General features: G+C 39.6%; 2 protein-coding genes across 6 annotated transcripts in view; one reads left to right on the top strand and one right to left on the bottom strand.

Moving 5' to 3' along the window:
* Nucleotides 1-23: 23 nt before the first annotated feature.
* pcyt1ba (phosphate cytidylyltransferase 1B, choline a) lies at nt 24-14,911 on the bottom strand. Of its 2 annotated transcripts, none has more exons than XM_022189975.2 (8): nt 14,663-14,911; nt 7,308-7,407; nt 5,532-5,648; nt 5,276-5,427; nt 4,191-4,269; nt 3,945-4,087; nt 2,090-2,278; nt 24-1,900 (listed from the first exon to the last, which is right to left on the bottom strand). In XM_022189975.2, the coding sequence occupies exons 1-8, from the start codon at nt 14,741-14,743 to the stop codon at nt 1,676-1,678; spliced, it is 1,086 nt and encodes a 361-aa protein (XP_022045667.1). In that variant the 5' UTR covers nt 14,744-14,911; the 3' UTR covers nt 24-1,675. The 2 variants fall into 2 exon arrangements, with proteins under 2 accessions (XP_022045667.1, XP_022045668.1); XM_022189976.2 differs by lacking the exon at nt 14,663-14,911 and adding an exon at nt 11,959-12,138.
* A 1,635-nt stretch (nt 14,912-16,546) lies between these two features.
* The window catches only part of pola1 (polymerase (DNA directed), alpha 1), a 61,829-nt gene continuing 57,688 nt past the window's right edge, over nt 16,547-20,687 (top strand). For 2 of the 4 annotated variants that reach the window (XM_022189977.2, XM_051940425.1), the window contains exons 1-9: nt 16,547-16,713; nt 17,251-17,378; nt 18,405-18,501; nt 18,599-18,676; nt 18,755-18,873; nt 19,016-19,078; nt 19,384-19,485; nt 19,633-19,786; nt 19,878-20,040. In XM_022189977.2, the coding sequence (XP_022045669.2) occupies nt 16,665-16,713; nt 17,251-17,378; nt 18,405-18,501; nt 18,599-18,676; nt 18,755-18,873; nt 19,016-19,078; nt 19,384-19,485; nt 19,633-19,786; nt 19,878-20,040 (953 nt within the window). In that variant the 5' untranslated portion in view covers nt 16,547-16,664. The remainder of the gene's footprint in view (nt 16,714-17,250; nt 17,379-18,404; nt 18,502-18,598; nt 18,677-18,754; nt 18,874-19,015; nt 19,079-19,383; nt 19,486-19,632; nt 19,787-19,877; nt 20,041-20,687) is intronic. The other 2 variants (XM_022189978.2, XM_051940424.1) reach the window with 2 other exon arrangements.

The following is a 20,687-nucleotide window of genomic DNA, read 5'->3' as shown; positions in this document are numbered from 1 at the left end:
TAAAGGTGAAATGCACTTTAAAGTCTGTTATACATTTTTTGTTTTATTTACATATCAAGCCATTTGAACGTTAAATTAAAAAAAAAAAAAAAAAGACACATATTCCCAAAGTTTGTACATATAGTGCAGATTAACATGTAGCGCATACCGGACGTTAACATTGCATTTAGGGTATTTATTGTGTTGTCGAGGTGGAAGAGAGGTCTGCTCTGCCCTGTTGTAGGTACGGTGAGCAGACTTGAACAAAAAGAGTCATTACATACGTTTCTAATAGTAGCAACAGAAACATTAGGACTACCTCAGGCTTTTAAAGGCCTGAAGGTTCACCCAGAGAGCTTTAATTTTATATATATTTCAAGTATCATCAGAGTTTGTCAGGTTTCTATTGACAGCTGACATCATATTCCCAAGAGCCAAAGAAAATGTCTGCTAAACGCTGATTGATAAAACATGGAAAACCCAAAACGTATGGCTTTTAATGGTGAAAATCCACATTTTCCCCCTCATTATTAGGTAAAACAACATTTGTGAGGCCTTTCAATGTGGCTACAGATGCAAGGGATTACATCTACTTTCCAGGTGCAGTCTTAAAGACTTTACATTCAAGAAGTTAAGATCAAGGCATTTTTTTTCCCTTTCTGTCTAATCACAATCAAGTTCATGGGGGCTAACAGACATTTAACATATTAACTGCAGAAGAAACCTCAGGGACTCCATTTAGTGTCTGTATTAGACCTGTTTCCACTATCATTTCTAAACAGAATGGATTAATATGTGTTTAAAAGCTATGTTCATGTAGTAAAATTTGTTCTCTGTTGGGTTTAACTCTAGCTTTATTTGCACCAATCATATCTATTTTAGATACATATTTGGAATATACAGGCTACTTCAAGGCTCACTGCAATTTCCTACAGAGTATTTCATATGAATACTTTACAGCACGATTCTTTGAAAGTGGTCATTGCATGGAACACGTGATGATTTAAGCTAAGGTGGTGTAAACTAACACTGGACTATGTGTTTGAGTGCAAAGAGGCTGTCCACTGTGTCACCTCTGCCATATTCTAGGAGGGGGCAGTGACTCTCTTTTATTTCTACCCATCAGTTAAACAACACAGTGATGAATAAACCCATTTCCAGTTTACATGACCTGTAGGACTGAATGCAGTGTTTCTGTAGCTTCGTGTCAAATCACATGCCACAGTAGTTACAAGAAAACTTTGCATTCTAAAAAAGAAAACGATGAACTTAACATAACGGGACAACAACAAAAACAACTGTGATATCAGAAGCAGGCTGTTGGACAGTCTCTATCAGTGCTGGACAATCCAAAGCAAATCCTCTCCAAAGATATTGCACAGGAGTCTTGTCCTTCTTACATTATGTGACACTGTGTACATAAATCCTCTTCCTCTGTCTTCCGTCTGCTTGGTTGCCCAGACAACAGAGACAGTGATGGCTTCTCAGCTCTGCAGCCCAGAACTGCATTTCCCATGATCACTGTCTGTATTGCATATTTGCAACATCCTTGAGGGTAACTGTGTCAGTTTCCAGCCAGCGTTTGTAGGAGTGTGTGTGTATGTGTATGTGTATGTGTGTGAATAGTCTCCAGGCAGTGTGGTGTGAGTGATGTGTGTATGTGTATGTTTATGTGTGTGTGTGTTCAGCAGTCCATCTACTTCTCATCTTCATCCCCTTCACTCATGCTGCTCATGGAGGCAGACGCTCCTTTGGGGGAGGTAGGAGGGGAGGGCCGTGCATTGTGCCAGCGGGTGGGGGGAGACGGGGGAGAGGGAGAGCGCAGGGGGGACAGTTCGCGGGGGGGACTATTGCAGGGCGACTCTCTAGGCGACAGAGCGTAGGACAGCATTCGACCACTGCGTTCCTGAAACACTTGTTTCTACACACAGACAGAAAAAAGAAGCATGTGTACATACAGGACACCCTAAAACTTACATTTTTCTGGGTTTGTAATTAAATATTTACAATAAAGATGGTTTAAAATGTGTAAAAAAAAATCCAGATGGATCAAAACATTGCAAGGATTGGTATCCTTTTATAATATTAAATAATGTTCAGAGTTACTTACCCATGTTCCATCGGGTCCAAAAAGTTCTAGAAAGTTGCCAATAAATTCTCTGGATTTCTCTTCCCATTTCTGAATGAGGTCGTGACTCTTCTCCTCCACGCGGTAAACAAAATGTTTGCTCTTTTCCTCAACTGTGCGAACTTTCTCCTTCATGCGATCCACTTGGTTCTGTAGTCGGTACTTCTTCTCCTGATGGGATCAAGCCAACAGACAAATCTTCATAGAACCAGAACCTCAATCAGATTTTAGTGTCTTGTACCCTGAATAACCCAAACGAGATGTATCTGCTCTCTGAGACTTGTTTTCCCTGCAGGAGCAATGTGTTTTTCTCACATCACATGCATGACAATTTACAACTTTTTTGCCTGTCTGTCACCACAATGAATCCCAACTGAATCAATCAAGATGTGATTGAAGTGCAGACTTTTAGTTTTATTTCAAGAGGTTTAACAAAAACATTGCATCAACTGTTCATGTATTACAGTCATTTTTACATAGTCCTTCCATCAAACGTAACTGGACATATTGACATGGTTAATAGACCACATCCAGGCCAGTTTATACCCAGATATACTTTGGCCTGGGGTTAGGGTTAGGGTTAGGGTTAGGTAATCTGTCCTGTTACACCTGGTTTATTTTTATTACGTGGATGCAGATCCTTTGTAGTCAATGACTGGCTGCAGTTTCTGACTTTGTTTCTTTGCTTTAAGAACCTCTTGGGTGGCCTTCACAGTATGCTTTGGGTCATTATCCTTCCAAGCAGAATGTAGATCTCTGTATACTCTAGAATTCATCCTGTGACTTCTATCAGCAGTCACATCTTCAGTGAACACCAGCGGCCCAGGTCCACTGGCAGCCAAACGTACTGATGCCATAACACTACCTCTGCCATGTTTGACAAATGTAATGTTGAATTTGGATCGTCTTCATATTCTTCTTTTCAAATCTTTCTGCAAAATGTTCATCATGGTTTCATCTGTGCAAAGAATCTTGTTCCAGTGCTGGGTAGGTTTTTTTTTCTTTTTTTTAGATGTTTTCTAGTCAAGTATGATCTGGCCTCGCTGTTCTTAAGTGACACTAATGGTTTGCATTTTGAGGGAAAATGTTTTATTTACATTTCTACAAAGATCTCTCTTGCTTACAGGAGTTTGACAGTACTATGCCTACCTCCTTGAGAGTGTTCTTGATTTGGGCTAAATGCTGTGGATGTTTTTTTGCCCTTACCAAGGAGGGAATTCTGCAATCATCCACTTTAGTTGTCTGGTGTGGTTTTTGAAGCCTTTTGGTGCTGCTGAACTCACCAGCACATTTCTTCTTTTAAAGAATGCACCAAATTGTTGGTTTGGCTTCTCATAACGATTCTGCAATTTCTCTGATAGTTCTGTTTTGTTCAGCCTGAGGATTTCCCTTGTATCAACCCCTGCATACTGGAAGTGACCCTGAACCTCCCATCACATGCAGATTCAGCATTTCAAAACAATTGCTGCTTTTTTATCTCCTTGATTTATCACGAAACAACAAAGGACCGCACCTGATCGTGAACCTGCTTATCAGGAAATTACTTTTGAACCTGTGGAAATGAACCACTATGTGAAAAAGTGGCTGTAGTTCCTGTACAGCTGTTGCAATATTTTCGTTAAACCACTTCAAATAAAGCTGAAGGTCAACACTTTGTTTATTTTTCATTTAAAATCTATTGGAGAAGTGTATAGAGAGACAATCCCTGTCCATGTAAATACACAGCCAACTGTTTTTTGAGCCATAGCAGGTGTTTTTCTTCTCACAATAATCAGAGTTAATTTACTGTTTAGAAATACAGTGACTGCAGCAAAGCCAGAATGGATCATGCACCTACGTTGATGTAGCTGACGTTCAGCTCCTTGGCCGTGTAGCCACGTTGAAGGTTGCGTCGGGCATAAACATCATAATCTCTGACAATTCTGGTAATTAAGTCAGAAGTTGAGATTCCCTCTGTCCGTTGTGTGGGCACAAACATCCCTGGTACACACACATGACAAACAGAATTAGAAAACCACCAGAGGTGTGTTTTAGGAGGAAATACACAAAATGATTTAATCTTGCTAGATTATCACACACTGACCTGCCTCCTTGATGTGTTTATAAACGTCCTCACTTCCTGCTGAGGAGTATGGGATATCATCATGAGCCACAAAATCGATCTGAGAAACAATCAAAGGACACGTACTGTATGGCAGAAAACACGGCACCGGCAGACAAAACATGAGGTAACAAAAAAAGTGAATGCACAGTAAATGTGTTAAGTTCTGCAAAGCATACATGCTTAAAGTAGGACGTGACAAGGGTCTGGTTGTAAATACACACAAAACAACAGACAAGTATTAAAAAGCACTGCGGCCACTTTCACAAAGACTTTTCTCTTATCATTATGATATTCTGTATTGTCATTATCATATCATCCTCCTGAATGGTGATCAAAGTCTCCTCTTTAGGAGTTACGCACAACACGGTGATCCTGTTGCTATGGATGACATCATGTGTCTGAATTCATTAATCACTATGGTGACTGTTAACAGGGGAATGGTCTGTCAGTGAATGTGAAATACAATACATAATACATATCAGTACACATGAGCGTGACATGGAGTTGATTAGGGAAAATAAAATTAGAATATGAAATGAAATGTAATGAAATTAAATGACAATAAACTAAGAAAGAAATTTTCACTTTTTGAATTTAGGAAAATATTTAAAAAAAACATTAAAGCTACAGTCAAATTACAGTAAATTAAAATTAGGAGTAAATTGCTATTATAGACAAGCTAATAAAATATTCAAATACACATTAAAACTTCTGTCAAATTAAATGAAATGATTAAATCATAATGTATTGCATTACAAATTTAAACTTCTGTCAAATTAAATTAAATTAAATTATTTTTCATTTAATTATTTATCTGTTTCCTGACTGATATTGCCTGAAGTAGTTGGCTTAATATGAGCCGGTCTGGGTGACTTTCTGCCACTAAATGCTTTAAAAATGATCATTTGACCAAAAACTCTTATAGCCTTAAGGACTGACATGGTTCTTAATTTTATAAGTTTCTCTCAACTCAGAGCTGCATTTGCCTCTGAGATGTTTTGTGAAATGGCCTCTGGATGTCTCATGCACAATTTAACACTCAGATAACATCAACAATCTCACACCTTGTGTTTTTCAAGGAACTCAGGCGTGAGAGTCCAGGGTGCGTCTCTCAAAACCTCATCAACATAGCGGCAGTGTCTCAGCGCTTCGTAACGCTCGTGCTCCGTCATGACTGTGAAACCTTTGTACTTATGGGTCAGCTCATCGCTGCACACTGTTCAGGAAACACGTGAGAGGGAAACCCATCAAAACATGAATTAATAACTTTAAATCATATCAGCTAGATGAATCCGTGCAGGTTTGTTTCGGGAATCTTACCTCCTACTATGAGGTAGGTGTTGGGAAAGAGGTTCTTGGCCTGCATGAGAGCACGAGCATGTCCAGAGTGGAAAAGGTCAAAGATGCCATCTGCATAGACTCTGACTGGCCGGTCCACTGAGAACACACAGAATACAGTTATATAGAGAAGCATAATTATCTGCAGTGGTGCATTAATGTAAGCTGGTTTCTTTCTAATTCCAAATTCCCATTGTATTTATCTTTACAACATTTCACCCTCTGAAGCCACAGAAGGCTTTTTTAAATGCAGATGCAGTAGTACTCACTAATAACTGTTAACTGGCTTTGATGTGTGAAATCTGTGAAGGTCCCCTTTTTAAAAAATTAATTAACCTGTTTGAAGTTTCTGTAAAATCTCTCACTCATCCAGGTTATGGTACATCTAAGTGCTAAAACAAAGACAGCTGGACCTGTTTGAGTTTGTTGAACATGTTTCATTTCTCGTCTTTGGTTCAGACCCCATCAGCCAGTTCAGACGAAAAATAAAACTTCTTCAACAAACTCATGCAAGTCCAGTTGCCTTTGTTTTAGCACTCACATCCCCAATGAACATTAGAGCTGTTAGGCAATTCTTATCCTCGAGTTCCTCCCATTTTTTCAAAGTGTTTACCTTGAATTGGTAGAACACATGGTCGCAGTCATGTAGAAATATGCAATATAACAGCACAAACCAGAAACAGCTGAAGTCTAAAAACTACAGGGGGTGAACCTAAAGAAAATTAAAGCAAAATCCAACTTAAAGTGTTTTAATAGTGCATTGGACCACCTCTATGCCACCACAACATCTTTAGTACTCTTCAGCGGTGATCCTTCAAGCCTCTGCAACTCTGCTGGAGGGATGCAACACATTTCTTCCCAAAAATATTCCTTTATTTAGCGTTTTATGTTGGTAATATGTAGTGCTGTCTAACATGTTGGTCCAAAAGCTCCGATAGATGTTCAATGTGCCCGGCATTGTCATCCTGGAAGAGACCCCTTCCATCAAGATATAAATGTTTTATCACTGGATAAAGTACAGAACACGCTTGTATTGATTTTCAGTGACCTTTTGATCTAAGGGGAACAAGTGAACCCAAATCATGCCAGCAAAATGCCCTCCACACTATTGCAGAGTCGCCAGATCACCTCAATGTAAGCATCAAGAGTGTAGGTTTTTCCTTTAATTTGTCACTTGTCCTTAGATTCGAAGGCAAAACAACAGGATGACAAAGGACTACCCATCTTGACAGCTTTATTGACCTTTATTATGAGGACACTACGACCTGTTATGTTATTTTCATTAGTAGTGGCAATAACAGAACTGTTAGCGACTGGAACATACTGATCCAAATGTGTCACCTATCTTACCTGACACATACTTTGCCAAATTACTATCATTAGTTTGTGCTTCAGTAGAGTTAGCAGGATTGGAATACTAGTTTATCAGTGATTATCGTAGCAGTGCAGAGGTGTATGGGGATGGAGGCCAATAGCAGCAGTAATATTATAATCCTAGGTAGTGGCACCTGATAGTTATTATAGTAGATTTAGTGGTAAGACTATAGTGGTGATAGTACCAGTGATTGTGGTATCAGGTGTCTCCAGAGGTAGTAATAGGAGCAGTAGCAGTTGTAGTTGTAGTATAGTGACAGTGCATAGTTAAGTAGTGAGGGAAAGATAAACGAAAATGATAAAAGATGGCCATTAAAGGTAGGAGAAAGCCACGTGGGAGGAAATGGAAGGAGGAAGAAACCCCGGCATGATGAGGAAGGGTACCTGGAGTGCCTCTGCGAGCCTGTGCGATGGTCAGCTTCTCGTGTGGCGCGCGGCAATCACAGCTGGTCTCCCTGGCAAAGATGGCCGGCTCTGTGAGAGTCTGAGACAGAAAGAGACCGAATGAATGAGGGAACCTGAGGGGAGATTATTTACAGCATTCAAAACACATGGCCACCCTCTAAACAGAAGCATTTATCCCTTCTGTGGTGCACAACATGCCTCCCCTGCCACGCTCATCCCAGTTACCGTAACCTCCATTATGTTATTGACCACAGCTGATGACTACTCCATATTCACACAGTAGAATGAGAGCTGCACTCTGTGTTATTGATCACTGAATGTGGGTATCCAGACAGTTACTTCTCTGCTACCTATGTGTAGATAAACATGGGACAGAAATTAAGAGCAGCGCTATTGATCTGATGTCTAAAATGCTAACACAAAAAGGCAGCTCATGTGGTAAATTGGACAGTATCAGCACAACTATCAGCGGGACATGGAAACAAAAACAAACAGATCAAGAGAGATAAGAGACGGTGCTTGTTAGTATGTGTCAAAGCTACATCAAGGTTAAAGTGTTGCAGTGTGAGCCTGCCTGAAAATCTATGTGTGTGTGCCATCTGTTGACTGCAGGGAGTATTCACTGAAACTCATTCACACCGGTGAAAGCGCAGAGCAGAAAGGTGTGGGAGTGTGAGAGGAGGGAGAAAAAATGGAAACAGAATCGGTCTCTGTGGACAAAACAGGCACCTGACGTCAATCTGTCCTCTAGGAACAGCAGCATAGCAGAGTCTGGCATGGTAGCATGTACCAGGAACACAGACAGGGCCAAAGAAAAGTGGTTTAACAGTCAAATATCAAAGCAGCTGAAGAGCAGAGAAGATTTTAAGAATGACACTTAATGGATGAAAATAGAGAGCTAAAGGACAGCAATTTTACAGTCAGCTGCAATGTTTCCTACTTCACCTAACCCAAGTAGTCCTCAGTCATGAAGATGATTTTGATATTCTTTTATATACATTTCTACGCAGGTTTCTTCACTCCGATCACACAGAGCAGAGACTTTGATTTTATGGGAGGATGTGACCCCTAAATGTTCATTAGATTGTGAAAGAAGTACTTTAGTCCTTTATTAGCATTACAAGTCAGAAATCAGATAGTGAAGAAGCTCAGCAATACCTATAAAAGTCATCTAGAAATGCTTCTAATTGTGTTGTTTAGAAAGACACAGAAATACTTTAATAATTGTGAATTACAAACAATTTTAATAAGACACAGTGGCGCATTGGCTAACTGGAGTGTTTGTGGTTAATAGGAGTGAAGGTCAGAGGTGCTGCTGGGATCTTAACACAATGCATCTGCAGTCCAGCCCAACAATCTTTACATTTTAACCTGATAATTGCACCATTTTTAAGTTTATTCCACAGTAAAGCTAATATAAAATGTGAGACACTGTGCTCCAGGCAGAGTAAGGTCGTCACATTTTCTTTGTATGCTAAGCCTTTGTTCCACATTAACATCACAGTAAGTGCAGATTAAGTAGCAGCGGCTCTCAAACTGTGTGCCTTGGAATTAGTCTTAATTATTATGATTTACAAAGCTAGAATTATATGTAAAGGTGCGCCTTGCCTTGGAAAAACTAGTTTTCATAAATCTTATTTAATAGTAATTTGGATGACTGACCAAGAGAACAGATGTAGGTGCTACTGCTGGGACAAGATATGGAGAAATAAATCAAGGGCAGTTTTTTTTTTATTACTGGTATTGCTGAAGAAAAAAACACACAAACAAACAAAACATTTTGACCCAGGGATAACCATAAAACATTCAGGGCTATAGCCTTCAGTGCTCACACTGTCGTGTTTTTTTTTTTAAATGTCGAGTTCTTTTGCTAACCTATAATTTTCTTGCCCCAAAAATATCTTGTTCAAAGCTGTTCCTCTTCCCTAATAAGCTGGATCATAACACCACAGCCGAAATTATGATTTTCTACTTCCTTTAAATAACAATAGTGTTGGCTGGCTAACCTGCTGCTGAAACATTTTCTTCTATAATATTGTAATTAAACACAATGTTTGACTGGAGAACAAACAGCTGATTCATATAAGGATCTAATCCATGCTGCACATAAGATGAATGTAAACTTTTTATGACTAGATTTCAACCCAAGACTAGGTCATAAAGCAGGATGTCCACATTTACTTTTAGATGGCAACACTTCCATTTGTCACAGCAGGAAAACCCAAATAAAATAAAGTTCCATGAATTGCCCCCAGTAAGTGAAAAGGGTGAGCAAGCATACAAAATACGAACTAGGATGTCCCCTTGGATATCCCCCCTACTTTATGATGAGGTCAAAGGGTCTGTTGTGTAGTAAACTGGCACAACGCAGAGGCTCTATGGCAAGACATGAAGTTTATTTACCATAATTGCAACTAAACTTCGGTCGTCCATCTCTGCATTTCAAAAAAAGGATACTAGATGCACTGGTCATTTCACAATTTCGAGAACAGGCTTCAGTTTTCAAATTTTTCTCTGGAAGACTCTATGTTCTTATTCTAGTTGATTCAATCAACGTTGTTTGAACGCTTAAAATCGATTTTCTTCGTAATCTTGACACTTGGGATGTAGGTTTCTCTTAATTTCAAGAGGATTGCTTCTAAATAATCTCTGATCTCAAACAGCAGATTCTCATGAGCGACTGTTTACAAAACCTGCAGAAAGTTCTAACAGTGAGTTTGACCAAATCTACAGTCTGTACATGGAGTAAGCAATGTCACTATGTAAGCTAACGGGCTGCACCTTTCTCTGACTGTGAACTCATTGCCCATATGACATCCTCATTTGTGTAATAGGAATGCTTTGCAGTCATTTTTACCTCCGCCAAGGAGGTTATGTGACACCCGGTGTTTGTGTGTCTGTCTGTCTGTCTGTTAGCAAGATAACTCAAAAACGCCTGGGCAGATTCACATGAAATTTTGAGGGGATGTAGACTATGGTAAGAGGAAGAGCTGATTTAATTTTGGTGGCAACCCGGAAAGGATCCTGGATTCTGGATCACTTTGAATTTTGTAGTATGTTTTAGTATGTGGTCCAAAATAGGACAAAAACATCATAGGTTAGTATGTCGTCCAACAAAATGGAACAAGGTGTCCAGATAGCTCAACTGGTTAAGAAGGTGATTCATAAACAAAACAGTGTCAGAGATGCAGGTTTGATTCCAGCTCATGATCCTTTACTGCATGGGTTTCCTGTTTTCCCCTCCATCCTTGGCGGAGGTCTGCACTCTCTGAGTGCTTTTCTAGTTTTCAATATTGCCACTTTCACCAAATTATCAAGCCCAATTTAAAGCAAAAGGAAGGGATACTAAACCTGTACTCTCCACATATTGTACTTTGATAAGGTCAAAACACATCTTTAAATGGCAAATACTGGTTTATATCCACAAAACACAAGAGTTAAAATGCAAGACAAAGAAAATTTCATAAGACATTTTGTCACAATCTGAAACTGCACACACACTCATTTAACTGTGGCGCTGAATACTATTGTTGACAATGCATACAATCGCATTACCCGTACAGACAAGACTGCAGTCAGAGCGTGTCAGCTAATAGTGTTTGTTAGATTGTCAGTTTGAATTACAGTGTGCACCTAAGAGAAGCTGCAAGGTTGACACTTACAGAAAGCACTGCTAAGAGTGAAAAGCATATGTCACAATGTGTCCTTCAGTCAGCTGCGGCGGATCAATCACAATTTCATTACATGAATCGTTGAAAAAATGCAAGATGTGACCAGCGGTGTGCAGCTGTGGAGCTATTTTAGTAGCAGATGAGTGAAAAGTAACTATTAAAGCAGACAGAGCAGAGCAAGGTAAAGAGTTACAGGTAACAGGATGCTGGAGATGTATGGCTCCTTTAATAGTGTCTGTCTACTGTTTATTGATGTGCATATGACTCCCCTGATTTCTGAATTTGCCTTAAAAGTCATGCTAACAAACTGTCCAACCAGCAGCCAGTCACCTTATCACCTGTGATTCCTTGGACACAGAGCAGATGGAGAAGCCTAAACTGTGATCAGGAGTGCAAGGGCCTATCAGGACAGGCGGTGTGAGCGTGCTCCGTAAAGCTGGCTCTGGCACAAGCAAAGAACATCTGGCATAAAAAGGATTATAGCTGAAAAAAAGCAGACAGAAACACGGGCACACGGGGCACGAGTAAAGACGAGACTGCCTCGCAAGAACAGAGACCAGCTGGAGAGAAGACAGAGCCCAGGAGGAGGCGAAAATGGAGAGTTTGGTTGAGTAGACAAGTGCCAGGATTAGGAATTACACCAAAGAAGATAAGACAGATAAGAGAAGGAGAGTGTATCCCAACAAAGGAGGCTCTCTGTCCTCACTGCGGCAACGTCCTCCAGCAGGACATTCCTGCTGTGTTGTCTGCTCTGTAAACCCCTTCCCTCCTTTGGCAGCACACTCCAACACACACTGCCCACTCAGCACTCTGAGCATCTCCCACAGCCTCATGCTATACGGATCTGTTTCGTAACAGGGGAGAAGCAACACCCTTTGTCTTCCCCCCTCTCTCCGTCTCTCACACACACAGACTCAACACACACTGCAAGACACAACAAAAACACACAGATGCCCTACCGTCCGCGGATGAGGGCAGGTGTGCTCAAGCTCCTCCATTATTCCCAAAGACTCATGGGATGCAGCTGTGGTCCCTCAGTTATGTGACTCAGCATCAGTGAGACGATGCCTCTCTCCTCACCACTGTGTCTCCTCTGTTTCCCCCTCCCACTCTCTGTTCTGCCTCTCTGTCTGTCCTCCCCTCCTCCCCCCTCCTCCTCCTCTCTGATCCCCTGCTGCACAGAGCAGGAGGCACGAAGAGCTCTCACTCTTTGGCTGTTTCTTGGTACCGCAAAAGGGACGCTGTCATTTGAGTTTTAAAAGCTTAATGTCTTCATTTTATACACATTTTTACAATGAATTTCAATTGAGTTCTAATCAGTTCTCAATGCAAATAAATAGTAGAGTACAAATATGTAGGTATTTGGATAGATTTGAAGCTAACTTTTGAATATCATGCATGCATATTGGTGACAGAAACACTTAAAAATGCTTATTGAAGTCACTTTTCTCTCTGTAGTGAAAAATTATGACATTTTGTACATGTATGAATCAGTGGCCAGTCTTAAGCTCTACATTATGATTTATTGCAAGTGATAATTCTGATATTTGTCACTGTGGACTTTATGTTAAGGTCTCATGGCACTCATCTTTCTAAGGCGTGGTACACTGTAAAGAAGTAATGTTTTGGTGGCAGTTTTAAATGTACATTTTGAAACAATTTACTGTTATTTACAGAGCTTCTTGTTTTGGTAAATTACAGGTAATATCTATTAAAATCAGAGCAAAAAAAGTGTTAACTAACACGTTAACCATACTAAGAAAACAGGACAAAATTGTAACTATTTCCACATCAAAAATCTGCATCTTGATAAATAGTAATTGCTTTCTTTTACAACATTTGATGATAAAATTCTAACGCTTTGACTGTTTTTAAATCAGCAACAATATATTTTATTTACAGATATGTGCAGTTACTTTCACCGTTTTAAATGTTTTTGAACATTACATTATGCCATCATTTTGTAGCATATTTTCTATTTATGGTTTTTACATTACATCAGTACTGTCTTTCCGTGTGGGCCCCTAAAAGTAAAGTCAAACATGCTGATCTTATTTAACTTGAAGCTATTTTTCTTGTTTTAGCTGGTTCATTTGTTATCTTTTCTTATAAATGTATGTGTTTTTATTATTTTAACTTTGCCTATTATTTTTTTTTATTGTTTTCCAACTTCCTTATTTGTATGTATATATCTTTTATTTTCTTATTCAGCAAATACAGCCTTCAGATCTCAATGCAGTTTGAATAATGTTGGTTAATTTTTTTTGATTCCTTGACTCAAGAGTAAATGTCTTGTCTTCATTCCATTGTACGACAAAAATTAAATGGAAATCAACCAGATTTTCATTTTCATTCTAGTTTTTGTCTGTTGACATTTTAACAACCTATAGGAACTTTGTAGTGTCAAAAATAGTCAGTCACATTTACTAGTGTTCAAAAGTTTGGGTCACTTAGAAATGTCCTTATTTTTGAAAGAAAAGCACTTCTTTAAAAGCATTGAATTAATCAGAAATACAGTGTTGACATTGTTAATGTGGTAAATGACTATTCTAGCTGGAAATGGCTGATTTTTAATGGAAAATCTACATAAGGGTAGAGTATTTCCAGCAACCATCACTCTTGTGTTCTAATGCTACATTGTGTTAGCTAATTGTGTTGAAAGGCTAATTGGTGATTAGAAAACCCTTGTGCAATTCTGTTAGCACATGAATAAAGTTTGGGTTTTCATGGAAAACATGAAAGTATCTGGATGACCCCAAACTTTTGAATGGTAATGTATGCTACGGATATTCACCTAAAACAGAGGAAGTAGTCAGACTATCGTTGTGTAATTTTGCTGTATATTATATAAGAAGTCAATCTATCTCTACCGTCCCATGAAAACATAGAAGATATTGAATCGACTATTTACCTGCACAAGATTATCCTGTCACAGTTTTATGAGTTGTGAGTGAGCCTCTGTCTCAATAAACGATCTTTGTGTGTTCGCAGACTCTCGGCAGAGCGGAGGAGCTCTCTCCATGGCGACGGAAAAGAGGAGAGAGCTACAAGAAAGGACCAATCAGAGAAGAGCTCGAGCGGTCCAGTAGTAATAACAGAGAGGATTGGTGGAGTTTCCCATCGCACCATCAGAGACTGTATCCATCAGCGAAAGACGGCACTGAGGGGCACCGCTGTCCCCCGAAGTAGCTGATTCAACTTTAACACCAACTAAATGAGTTTTCCAGTGAATAATAGACTTTAAATCAAGAGTTTATGAGAAAGCACTTTTGAAGGGAAAATAATGAGAGGAGCAGAAGACGTTCTAGCAGAGTTCGTCATAAACCTGTGTAGTAATGTTTGGCACACTTTCACAGCACATTAATAGCTAATTTGTTGACCTGTTTTGTGGCTGGTATTGTATTGAATTGAAAGTTTGCCTGTCCTGTTGGCTCACAGTAACGATTTAATGTGAGTCAGATTAATAAAAATATGCACCCATTAAAAATTTAACCTTTTTGCTACATTGGGCACGGACATTTGAAGTGGGTGTGAGCTGCTCCACCCAGCGAGTTCTCTCTATTTCCCTGAAATGATTCGGCAAACTTTAAACACATCAAGCAAACTATCAATTAAAAACAACCAAACTGTCATTTTAAAGTTAAGGAAGTGATGTTTGCTTACCTTCACTGCTCCTCTTCTGCAACAAAAAGGCGCCACAGCTGCGCAACAGGAGTGCGCTCTGACGCGCCGCTGCTTCACCATGGTGCCCAAAACCAAACTATTCCAGTAGCTATCGATTTGATGACCACTTGATTCTTTGTCTTTGATTTGCTGTTCAGTCTTGGTCAGGGAGCTGTCTGTCTTGCTTCTTAGCGCAGCGGGAAGGAGCAGCGATGCAACGGCAGCCCGTCTGTCCAGTCTGTCCAAAGGACGCATCAGCTGCTCACCACTGATGAGATGCGACAACTGTGGGCAACAGTCCACATAGCAGACCTTACAGTAGACCACAAGGTTATCAGAGCATGCATTAATGAGCCATCCTCCTATTGTGAATTTCTCTTTGGAGATTAATAAAGTATCTATCTATCTATCTATCTATCTATCTATCTATCTATCTATCTATCTATCTATCTATCTATCTATCTATCTATTGTGTTGCTGTAGAGGACCAAAGTCGTGCAATCTGCAACTTGTATCATAATTTAGAAAAGTGAATATCATATGTCAAAACCAAAAATAACACTCATATTCTCAGCAATAAATATTAACCCAAAACACAGTTCAAACCAAATGCACAGTTTTAGTCAGCTGACGATAAACTATTTGTTACTAAAGTTATCAGTACGATCAATAACAATGTGGCTGTAAACTGTCTACACTGTAGGCCCATAGGAGCAGCCTGAACCACATTGATTTAGAGTACAGAAAACCAAAGCAGGCTATGGGACTGAAGGACAAAACATGCTTTGTGTTTTCATTATTGGATGCACTGTGTCTCTGTGGCCCCAATCTGGGACAGGAATCTATTGTGCCCTCTATAGACTGGCCTGGTTGCCATGGAGACGTACTGCATCGGGGTACACAGGCAGTGACTTTGAAAGAGAAGGAGAATAGTGACCAAATGGTATAATCTGAGAATTTTAATTCGAGGTAAGGCTTGTTGTGATATTGTGAAAAAAAAAACAAAATAAATTCACTACGGACTTCTTCTTTGTAACCTTGTATACTATTCTAGCCAATAAATAAGAGAGTCAGTGTATTTGATTTGACATCTCTCTACTATATACAGCATAAGCAGTGAAAAGTAATAAAAAATACAATCGTGTTTTTATCTTCAAATTAACTAAAAATGGCAGTACTTTAGAAAAACCTATAAACCATTTGTGACTAAGCGGTTGTCTGTCAAGAAAAAAGCAAGAAGTGCATATATTTGTCCTGAAACAAGGACTGAATGTATGTAAACAAACTCTGCAGCATGGTTATCGTGATTAGGTACATTTTATACCTTTACTTATACATGATCACATTTAGTTAAATTTGTAATATATTTTTGTCATCTGTAAATGAAAATGTTGTCATATTTGTTCTTATTTATATTTCATTTCAAATAATAACAATAAAAAATTATGTTAATAAAAAACATCCTATTGTGTTCCCTGTAAAAATGGTTAAATTACTGGAGCAATTTGTAATAAATACTGGAATTTTGGAAGGTGGTGTAATTATTAAAGGTATTTTAGGTACCCATTAAAAAAGTTTCACTCATGTATTCTTATTCTGAATGTTATTACATTTTGTTTATTTTTTTATTATTTTATTATCATCGTTCAGATAGTAAGAAGTAATGCTGGCAGTAATTCTGAAACAGTAAAGTAATATTTCACAGGATAATGAAATATTGCACCTGAAACGGATATTGTTGTTATAGCAAGTCTTCTTTGTGTGTTCACTGGCGTCTACTGTCTGTGGGAATAAACAGTACCGTTATATTGTACAGCAGCGCCAGCGTGCGGACAGATTGGGATCAGCGTGTGATTTCATTGGCTGTCAGTGGAGTGATGTCATTTCCTGCATATGACTTTCCCCGGGAAGACGATTTGGCGCGGACTGACCTGTTGTGTTGACCTGCCGCCGCCGACACATTAAGAAGCTGCAGCCAAGAAAACTATAAAGACAACGAGTCATGGCTCCGGTGTCAAACCCAGACAAGGACATGGAGGCTCCGGACGGCGGTGAGTTTCTGCGTCGCGCTGCTTGCTAGCTGAGTTTGGCGAACTTGCGCAGGAAAAGCGTAGTCGCTAGCTAACACGACAGCTAGCTTACATTGTCATAATACACTTGCTAACGGGCTTCGGCCTTTAATGCTGAATATATTTTCACTTTCGTCGAGCGGCTAACATTTTACAAAAAGAGTGCAGTGTTAATTCTTAAAAGAAGAGAAGACGTCACTGAACTACAACGAAATGTCAGGTTAGCTAACAGGAGTGCGCAGCTATGGTTGTGTGTTGTCTCAGGGCTTAGAACCTTCTCGGCCCTGTGTTCAATATATTCCACAACAACCGCAAAACACACAAAAAACAGCCCTTCACAGAAACACTGTGACTGTGGTAGTGCAGAAATACTGCTGACTGTAAATGTTTGGGCGTTCAAATGGCAGCAAGAAGCAGCAGTTGATTACCTGTAGATGTGGCAGTAGTAGTGTGTTTGTAAGGTAACTGCTGCTGTGTCTTCATGATGATGATGATGATGATGTCTGTCCTTCTTCTCAGATGATGGAGGAGATGCATGTGGTCTGGCCAAGTCTCGCTCCAGAAGAGAGAAGAGGGAGAAGGTGGGGAGGAAGTCTGCACTGGAGCAGCTCAGGAAAGCCAAGAAGGGGGAGAAGATCAAATATGAGGTAGGAAAGACAACTTGTCAGTTCTGTGTTATATCTTACTTGTTATTAAAATTTGCTAAGATATTTTGATTTTTTTGGTCCGAGCATCCACCAAGCAGCCCCTTTTTCAGTTACATGTTTTTGGATATTTCACAAAAATTGAAATATATCCAGATACAGGGTTCATGAGTCCACCGGTATGATTTTTTTTCAGGGCTGATTCAAATTATTACGAATTAAGGAGACTGATAACTAATATTTGGAGCCGATTTGCAGTAAAATTAAAGATCTTTGATTTCAAAATTTAGCACAAATTTCAACACAAAACTCTGCTGACACATTTTTATTTATTTATTTATGTTTTGTATATATATATATATATATATATATAATTGACATGGAATCAGTCATTAGAGCCAAAGTAGCACAATTTATTTGGTTTATTTAGAATTGAAAAATAAATAACTTGGCTGTTATTTGGAAAAATATCAGATGCGGAAAGTGGCCATACAAATAATCTTTCAACCCCAAATCTGTTTGTTTTCCAGCAACAACAGCTGTTTTATGTTTTTATTTCAGAGGAAAAAGTCTAGACAATCAGTCATTAATCAGTATCTATCTTGGTTATTCAATTGCCTTTAATAAAATGTATGTTTTTGCTGTTTACTGCTGGTTATGTATCTGTAAACTTATTATCTTTATCCCTTACTCTGTTTCTGTGAACTTTTGTGGACCATTTACTCAATAATTTTCACATTTTATAAAGAATGTGTCACAACATACCGTTAAAAATGGAGATTTATTTTGCCACAGAGATACCCCAGCCTACAATACATATTGCTTGTTTGACACAGACCACAACAAACACGATTATTTTAACAAAATGAAAGAAACAAAACAAAAGAAAACTGACTGTCATATTGAAATATGTTTTTAATTTTATTCCTGCTTGTTACGTGGGGTTGATATCTCTATAGCCATGCCATGATGTTGTACTATTTTAGTGTCTTGTATGTGTGATGGTCAACCAGTGTTCATGTTTTCCAGGTGGAAGAGATAACCAGTGTGTATGAGGAGGTGGACGAGGAGCAGTACTCAAAGATGGTACAAGAGAGGCAAGAGGATGACTGGATTATTGATGATGGTAAGTTGTTGTCTCTTGAATCCACTGATGATATTCTGTATGTGTAAATGAGCTGTTGTTGAAGTCCTGCTTCTTAATAATGCCCTTCTTCTTTCAGATGGAACAGGATATGTGGAAGATGGACGAGAAATCTTCGACGATGATTTGGACGATGATGCGCTAGAAAACAAAAAAGGTACACACAAGGAGTACAGTTTAGAGAATGTGACGACACAGACAGTCCAGCAGTGTGAATTCATTTTGTTTGTTTTAGCAGGAAAAGGAGGCGCCAAAGGGGCAGACAAACAGAAAACTGTGAAGAAATCTGTTGTAGCGAAGCCCAACACCATTAAGAGCCTCTTCATGAACAGTAATGTCAAGAGGCCTGCTGAGGTGTGTTTTGTTGGTACCACTGAGTTGCTTGTGTATTTGTTTTTTTCCCCAAGTGTGTCTTGTGCATATCCACACTAATATTGTGGAGTGTTTTGTGTGAATTTGTTCATTGTACCAATTTTTTTGTAACTGTCTCTTGCAGAAAGATGTTGACCTGTCAAAAGATGACCTGTTGGGAGATATCTTACAGGATCTGCACTCTGAGGTCGGTAGCTTTCCATTTCAAAGATGCTTAGCTTCAGTGTTGATGTATTTTGCTCTACAGTGGCAATGGTATTGAGTGGAGTGTGTCTCACAATTAGTCAAATGGTTCCTGCACACTGTCATTTACACTGAAGCCTTTCAATGTGATTCCATCCCGGGTTGGTTTGTTTCTCGATTAGTCGTGATGACGCATTGTCTGCTCGTCTTTTTATGCTAATGATCTGCTTCTTTATCTCTTGCTGTCTTTGTCCTGTGTAGTGTCGTATGGTATTTCCATATTAAATGTGGCTCACTCTGTCTTTCCAGAAGCCAGCTCTTCTGACTCCTCCACCAGTGGTCACTCTGAAGAAAAAGAAGTCTCTGGGATCACCTATGAATCCCTTCTCCATCAAACCTCAGATGCCAAAGGTATCACCCCACCTAACATTTCTTTTTATCTTCTTGATTTGTTGTTTATTTCTGCATAGACATGAACATTTTATGTAAATCTGTGAAGTCACTGATTTAAAACTCTAAATTAAATAATCTTAATCTATACTACACCTGTGATTGCAGGAATCACCTCCAGCTACGGGGTTAAAGGCCAAAGTGATCCGACCACCACCTCCAGACCCTGCTCCCAGGCCATCAGCCCGTCCTTTTCCCTCCACTTCTGCTCCTCCTGCACAGAAGCAGAGGACCAAAGTGGAGGAGGCAAATGAAGAGGAAGGTGAGGCTGGATCACAGCTCTCTAGGTTTTATTCTGTTTTCTCCTGCCTAGCAACAACACACATTTATCTTTTATGGTGATGTGTTCTCAGTGAATGACGCTCTGGCGTTTGACGGGGTAGACTTTGATGAACCGATGGAGGTCGGCTTTGAGGAGGAGAAGCCTGGAGTGAAAGATGAGCCTGAACCTAAAGCAGCAGCCATGGCTCCAGTTAAAGTTGAGCCCAAAACTGAGCCTCAGGACCCAGTTCTCTTGTGAGTTGTTCATCCACTCAGTTTGCTTGTAGAAGGCTATCCACAGCCTTATGTGTGTGTTGCATGTATGGCTGGCTGCTGCCTCTCTCCTTGCTCTCTCTGGTCTCCCTTCTCCCTTTGCCTGTGCAGCTGCAGCACACCTGAGTGCTGTGAACACTTAGGGAGGCAGGAGAGAACAGCAGTCAGAGCAGAGGCATGAGCACCACAAAGCCACACATCCTCCTCGGACAAACACATGAGGGTTTTTTTGTGCAAACTTTCCTTTCATGATTAACAATGAGTTTTCCTCTTTTCATGCATTTGATTCATTCTCCCCCCATGCATGTTTAGATTGCTGGGTTTTGTTGTTTTAGTTTTGCTGTAGTTGCTGGTAGTCCTATTTTTGCTGTTTTCCTTTCATAGCAGTTATATTTGGTTAAGCTGTTTAGTTAGGGATGGGTTAGCCACGTTCACTACCCCTCTTTTGTTTGTTTTTGCCAGCAGCTACAGCCCCTTTCCTTTCACCATTATTTCTATGCTGATTAGTTGGATTATTCATAAATAAAGCTGTGTTTTTTTTCCCCCTTCACCAACTCACCCGCCGTGTCTGTGTCCTGTTCATATGTTGCCGGTCTCTTTGTTTGTTTGAGCCTAATTTGTTAATCTGT

This window comes from Acanthochromis polyacanthus, chromosome 20 (genome assembly GCF_021347895.1).
Source record: "Acanthochromis polyacanthus isolate Apoly-LR-REF ecotype Palm Island chromosome 20, KAUST_Apoly_ChrSc, whole genome shotgun sequence".
In the NCBI taxonomy this organism is placed as follows: Eukaryota; Metazoa; Chordata; class Actinopteri; family Pomacentridae; genus Acanthochromis; species Acanthochromis polyacanthus.
Note: the sequence above shows the minus strand (reverse complement) of the source record. Positions and strands in the feature narration are given on the sequence as shown.